Below are 7,600 nucleotides of genomic sequence, written 5' to 3'. Positions count from 1 at the left end.
CCCAGAGAGGTTAAGGAGCAGGCCACTGAGTGGGCGTCTTTGGCATCTGGGTTTAGACCTAGGATAAGGTCACCCAGGAGTAGGACTTTGGAGGATGGTTTGATGCTGGAGCTAAGCATAGAGGAGATGTTGCTAGATAATGTGGATGATTAGGGATGAGGAGGGTGAAATAGACAGCCTTGTGCTGAGTAGCTTGCAGGTGGGAGGGGCAGTGACTGTGATTGTTTTAAAGGCAAGGGTATCTTTGTGGATGAGGGCAACTCATCCACCTTTGTGGAAGGGGCAATCGCAGCAGATGATGGTGTACCCTGTTGGAAGGAATATGGCACTCAGACCATTTTCCTTGCTTTACCATTTTGGTAACATATGCCAACCAAGCAAATAGCTTGAAACCTCACTCCAGTAGCGACAATGCAATATTTAGAAAAGCCAAAAGTAAAGACCCAGTGATCTTAAGTGTAAATTTGTGATCTAATGATTATCCCTCTTAATTGAGATCATTTTGAGCCTCCTCGGATACACATTCATAAGAAAAAGCCATGTTCAGAATGTATAGACATCCAATGTTTTGTTAATTATGCATAGCCTGTTAGAAAATATCTGTTACAGTATTTTGTAATATCAGGGCAATTATAAACATCTGTCTGATCTAATGCCTATGCAGCCTGACCGCCTTTCCACCGACCACCACAGATTTGATCTCTGACTAACAGGACGTTTTGCCCTGTCATAGGAATGCCTCATATTCTTAGAGGTAGGCAGAGCATGGTCAAACATATGCAGATACAGTATTACAGCAAATTGTACCACATTTCGTTTGTAATGTGAGATAAATGTGGGGAAATTATTTGTAAGTGTTAAAGTGGCAAATTAGTTTGTTTAGCTCTCGGTAGCCAATGAAAATTCTTTCAGTATGTACTTACAATTCATTAGATTATTACATGTGTTGGGATCCACAATAGGTCCCTCGCCTACCTCCGGCTAAGAGATGGGAACCCAGACTTTCACACATCACTACCCCTAAACCTAGCACACTGATTTTGCTTAATACCCTCTGAGGATTCCTCCCACCTCACCTATGAAAAAAACAACGTTCTCCCACTTTATAGCATGTTCTCTGCAGCCCACAATCTTGCACTTGTAACCAGCAAAGCTCAGCCTAAATACCTGCAGTATGTAAAGTGCTTGTGGCCCACAACCCCCATACCTGGGACAAAGTTCATATCAATTAACTACACTCATTAACATTTGAAGCAACGTATAATTAAAGTTGCAAAGCTACTTCAATTGTTTACTTGGTCACCTGCCCAATTACCTTGGAAGCTCATACAGACAAAATAAGTAATTTCACTTTCATCAGCTTCACTTTCTGGTAGTCTTGCGATTTCAGAATCTGGTGTAATTGTGGGACGTCATATTAAGCCTCAACCCAAATTTGGAATTAATCATCTCTATTATCATTGCATTTAAAATGTTTGTTGTGTCTGATTTTGTTACTTAGCACCTAACTCCAACTGTAAAATGGAATTTTTCAATTCTAGCACGAGGAAAAAAACCTACTCACACACTTATCAATACTCTCCCATTACTCACTTAATCATTCACTCACTCATATAGTCACTCGCTCACTGACAAAATGTAGTTCAGTAAGGTTCTGCCAGTTCTGGAAAACATTGTGGGTTTGTTACAGGGCTGAGCACAACATCATTATCATTTTGTTTCTAACATGTAAATTAGGTAAATATTTGCTTAGATTATGATGCTTGCAATTTTAGAACAACTCACACCAGGCTGCTTCTCGGTTATTCAAGTTAATGCTCAATCCCTAGCTAGTGTAAAATTCACCTGCAGCAGATATTAAATTCTTGGTTAGAGCATGTCAGTTCAGATACCATAACCTGACTCGGCTCTAATGGTGATAATTTAAAAGTGTTGTTTAAATATTGTACAAAATACAAGGTGGAGAGAAACGCTTTTTGAAAACCTTTTTTTACAATTTATTTTCTATCATTAATCTCTTAAGTATAAAAATGAGGGTCTTACTTAAAGTTGGACTTTCAATGGTGAAAAGTTGTCTATGTCAACAAATAAATAATTATTTACAATCTTTGGCAAAACAGAACGGCATTCATTGAGTTGCACAAAATAAAGAGAGACAAAAAGGAACAACGTCATAAATAATTTACACAGGAAATCATGGTACAGCCTTAATATTAACATCCTCTGTCCCCACACTATGACAACAAAACAAAACAAAAACTTAATATCTGTTACAATTGTTACATTTAATGGTAATGTCCCCATTCTGAAGAGAGGATACAAATTATGTAATTAAAAAACGCAGCAAATGTAAAACTTGTTTTGCCAGGCTAAAAAAGGTTTTCCTTATATGAAAATGCTATAAAATGTGCAACAAAGCAAGAACAATGTGGATTCTTTCTAATGGATATAGCAGTAAAATATATTCTTGATTAGAATAAAAGAGCTGAGTCAACAGCTGGCCACCTCCCTTCTCTTTCCCACAATAAAATATTGGAACCCTTCATTAAACTTCAGCTGTCTATACAACCAAAATGTGTTTCTTGAAAAGAAAACACATTTTGAAAAGAAGAAACCTAAAGCATTTGCTTATGCTAGTGGAATAATTGTTGTAGATTATTACAGCAAAAAAGTATATTTACAGCAGACGCCAGTAACAACACCAAACACAATTGTGCAGCAGGATAGTGGCTACTTCATCCTTACGTCAAAATTAAAGGGCAGATAAAGTAAGACATGCCAAAAAAGTAAAACATAAATCTATATGTGTTCTGGTTGAATACATGACACATATTGTAAACGTAGGATTCTTGCCAGGGAAGATAAGTCGCCCATCAGGCAACCATAAATTGACCTCTCAGAAGATAATGGGATGATATAGTTGACGCAAAAAAAGGACAAAGAAGGAAAACTATAAATACTACAATGTTAATTAAATGATGATCCAGTGATAATTTTCCATATTGCCATGGTTTAGATAATTATATTAAGACATCATTTGTTCTTTGGATTTACTATGTTTGGTACACACTTATTCGCTGCCCTAGTGAACAAAGTACACATGTATTCGTACAAGTCCATACTTCTACAATAGGACTTCTTCTATGTATACATTTACTTGTCAAGAATAACATAGTATTTTATTCAAACACACTAAAAATTAAACAATATGTTTAAGATGTCTTCTCTTTGAAGCTGATTCCAGCAAATGGCAGTGTCCGCATAGGAAAGAGTATGCCCTGAGTATGACAGTCCATTTTTACAATGATATTGCATAGTATTCTAAATGAAATGTATGACTTAAAGCTAACAGATGCAGACAAGTTGCAAAGATGATTCCTCTTTCTAACTTGAGGTTTTAAAATCCAAAAGAGCACTTTAAAAGATATTACAAAGATTTCACTGAGATCCACATTTGCCAAATCAGCCCTAGCAGAAAAATGTAAGGTCTCATTTTATGAAGAAACATTACAAAATTGACAAATCCAATAATATCTACTTATATTAATGAACCATATTGAGAATCTGACTCACTATTAAGATAACAATTAAGCTGAGTCTAAGCATTAATAGGCATTGCTTGCAATGAAAGCATATGGGTTAAGATGAACTTCTTTGTCCACCAGAGCCTTCACAGATGTCAACCTGCTATGCATATATTTTGAGATATCGCTATTAGCCAAGATATGCCAATAGACCATGCCATAGGTTACCCAATAGACAATTCCCTACAACCATACTTCAACCATACCCATATTTGTGAGGGTTATAGACCTATATATTTGTGTTATTTCCTGATCAAAGGAATGAACGTGGGATAGCAATTTGCTTCAAATTCTTCTAAATAACCCTCATAGATAAGTGTAAGGAACCAGCTGATATTCAGCATTTTTTGTTATCATCAAATATACTCAAACACACACATTTATAAATACATCAGGTATCACATTTAAAGGTACACAGCATTCACACCCTTAACGCATACAATACATTGCACTTTCTCCTTAAGCACATTTTCTGTAGTATTGGTCTGATGATGTTTCAGTGTGCTCATATGACACACAATGTTGCTTTGTTTCTGAGAAGGCACTTGTGTTTCAGGAATTTTGAAGAGTGAGAGATGACATTTTAATTTGGTAAAATGATGGAGGTGAGGAGCGGTTGAGCAGAGGTGTCAATTTTGCAGAAAATGAATGGTCCCAAACAAAACAGCTCAGAAGTCTGAAAGAAAGAAAGGGAATATTCCTGTCAATTACACTGACATAAACATGTTGTGTTCCAAAATTATATTTGGTAATTCAATTCCATGAAAATATGTAAACAGACAACAGTTGTGTCTTTTCTCAATGCATTTACATTCACAATATTCAGATATTTGTAACTTTGCAAAACACACACACATCCACACACGTATTTCCTAATCAGAATTGAATATGCCAGGTTACTAAACGAGCTAGGAAGACATTCATTTTGAAAATTCTCCAAATCATGGCAAACTTGTATTCATCATTTAATAATAATGATGGCATAATAGTTATTTTTTCATTCAGCAACTTGGGTTGAATCCCTAGAGAGGCTGTTCTTCACACAGTTAATAGCATAGCACAATCACAATAAGGTTATTGTGAGAAGGTTCTGAAACGTGGTACAGATTTTGGTACAGATTTTAATATAGGAGACATCAGAGGTCCATTGATTGCAGAGTAGCATTTAAGTTAATATAGCTTTAATTTTATAAAATAACTCATTAAGTTAGTTATTTTATAAAATGAGTACGATCATACTAAAGTTATATGTGCAGTTTGATCTCAATGTGTCCAAATGTTAAAATACCTGCATTTCATTTTCAAAATCATATAACATGTTAATAACAAAAACAACAAAAAATATAGAACTATAGCACCATTGAAGCAAGAGAAATCAAGAACACTTGGTGTGTATATACAATATACCAGCCAACCCTCTTTAGTATAGTACACAGTTGCCATTCATGTTTAGCACACTTTTATAAATACACGCAATTAATCATGTCAGACTTTAGCCAGAAAGAATGTTTCAATGATAAATAATGCAAAACACGAACCTCTACATTCATATTTGAGGTCAGAAAAGAACACCATCTCTTGGGAGAAAACAAAAAGGCCCAGTCTTCCGCCAGAGTACGTCTTGTCGTAGAGAGGACCAGAGTCAGCTAAGATTTGCTTGCCTTCAAAAAAGACCACTCTGCAAAGTAAATGAAATGTGGGTTAATTTCAGCTAATTAGAATTTTTAGAGTCCAGACAGTAACGACTGGCATTTACTGCATTCTGAACATTCTGTCTTCAAAAGCAGACAGTAAAATAACAACACAATCTTCAGGTAAGATTCTTTTCAACCAGACAGTTCCTCTCTGCAAGGATGGCTTTTTGCCTGCACCAAAGCTAAACCATCGGAAAATGCTTTCACTTTCTTATAGAAAAATTGTTTACCCGTCCAGGTGGTTTCACTGGCTGTTAACAGCCCAGGGCCCAAGTAATAGCAAGTGCCCAACAGATCGGACCTCTCAGCAATTACCAGCCTGTGAAGCCCCCGAATGGATTTTGCCTTGAACAATCCCGTTCATTCAAACAAAATACTTACCTAAGATGGCTGCCATGGATCGGCAAGACAGAGCTCCATACAGAGCCCCTCTTCCATTTCCATGTTGGCCAGCAGGGACACAGAGTGGCAGCAGCAGTGGCAGCGGCGATAACGCCAATGCACAAATCAAGTAAGATGGATTGCGGTGGGAAGAAACCAGACACCTGAGGGTTAGAAGGAGGGGTGGGGAAGATTTGAGGACAGGGAAAATTGACATCTGGCTGCCCAGAACACGGGCTGAGATTGTGGGATTCAGACCACAATCTGAGTAACCTGATTGGTTACTTCACCTGCCCCGGGTGCTAATTTTACATGACACCTAATACATGCTCATGTTAAACCTGTTACAGTTCAACCAAGTTGCAATTAAAATGTTTAACTTGTGAAGCTAACCGTGCCATTTAAATGCTACATTTAATTTACTACCTCAGTTTGTCTATTTGCTCTACTGACTCTTAAACTATATGGTTATTTTAGCTTCAGAGATGGTTAATACACTCAAAGGCAGTCAGTTGACACTCTTGCATGTGCCTATCCATTATGCCACCAGGCAGTCTTTGCACCGAACTATTGATGCAATATTCTAATTTCAATCAAATAAGACTTTTTTGAAGTAAGATACTCACAGGTACCTACAATTTTTCATTTTTGCAGTAATTATCCATGAGTTAAGAAGGGTGACCCAGGCATGACCCCTTGTTCTTTGTGCCTAGAGAGACACATCTTCACCTCACTGAACAAAGCATCATGGGTTGCTGTTGGTATTCTTATTCAGAGAAATTCTTAGCATTTTGATGCTGGACCCTCCTTGTGGGCAGGCAGAGACTGATATGTAAATGGACATTTTTCCTTTGGATAAGGCACAGTGGCCTAAAATGTGATTGTAGAACACCTTTAATGGGCACTTTCCACAGAGGGCATGCAACATTATGTGTTCCTACTGACTTCTGCTAATGTATTCGCTCTCCACTCTTGCTTCTCCACTCTTTTTGACTGCTTACTCTCTGTTCTCTCCTCATTTCCCTTCTCCCTTTTCCTATCTCCTCCCCTTACTTTCTTCTATGCACTTACTCTATCAGAATTGTCCCTGGACCTAATAGGATAGCAACCTCGTCTGTTTCCTCCACCCTCCCATTACTGTTTTTTTCCTCCCCACCACCCCTCCAGCACTATCTGAAATGTCGTCAGGCCCAGTATGATAGTCGCTTGTTTTGTTCCTCCCCTCCCTTTCTGGACCCCTCTCCCTCACCTTTTGTTTTTCTACGGCTCTACCAGAAATGTTGTCAGGCCTAGTACAGTAGTCGCCTGTCTGTTTCCATTTCCTTCCCACTCTCCCCCACCCTTCCTTATCTATGTCTTAGCTCTTGCACTATCTGAAATGTCGTCAGGCCGAGTACGATGGTTAATTTCACATCCTTACTGTTCATGGCCTGTAAGAATGTGGTTGTATTTTCCCTTGTTCCCTCCCTTGCCTTGAAGCACTTTGAAACACACTGTGTATAGGCGCTATATAAATAAACAATCATATCATATATCATATCAGAACAAGCAATTTAAGCTTGTTTGTTCTCAGTGGAGGGGCTCTCACGTTTGTCTAATTAACTACCGACAATCTTTATTGATTTGTGCAGTATTAACAGAATAATTGGGATATCTGTTTCTGTAAGGAAATTGCTATAGAATTCCGGACAGCAGATGTGGGAATTATGTTTTGAACCAAATTACCCATTACATAGATTGATTTCCAAAACGAATACATGTTAGTTGCTTCAATAATTGCTGATGTTAATTAGTGTCCAAGATGTATTTGGAGACATTTAGTACATTTCACAAAGTAAATTGAGTTCACATTCACTAGGAATGTAAACCCTCAATCCAGGTGAAATGCATCTGAATGCCCCAAAATAATATTGTTATAATTATAGCTTAATATATGTAACA

At 37.5% G+C, this 7,600-nt stretch overlaps 1 protein-coding gene across 2 annotated transcripts in view; it reads right to left on the bottom strand.

The window, feature by feature from the left end:
- Positions 1-1,973: 1,973 nt before the first annotated feature.
- Positions 1,974-7,600, bottom strand: part of THBS2 (thrombospondin 2) — a 389,899-nt gene continuing 384,272 nt past the window's right edge. The window contains exons 21-22 of one of the 2 annotated variants that reach the window (XM_069606958.1): positions 5,123-5,262; positions 1,974-4,260 (exon numbers count right to left, since the gene is read on the bottom strand). In XM_069606958.1, the coding sequence (XP_069463059.1) occupies positions 4,253-4,260; positions 5,123-5,262 (148 nt within the window). In that variant the 3' untranslated portion in view covers positions 1,974-4,252. The remainder of the gene's footprint in view (positions 4,261-5,122; positions 5,263-7,600) is intronic. The other variant, XM_069606957.1, reaches the window with a different exon arrangement.

The sequence above is a fragment of the Ambystoma mexicanum genome, chromosome 4p (genome assembly GCF_040938575.1).
Source record: "Ambystoma mexicanum isolate Mex_15411 chromosome 4p, UKY_AmexF1_1, whole genome shotgun sequence".
NCBI lineage: Eukaryota > Metazoa > Chordata > Amphibia > Caudata > Ambystomatidae > Ambystoma > Ambystoma mexicanum.
This window is presented reverse-complemented; position numbering and strand designations above follow the sequence as displayed.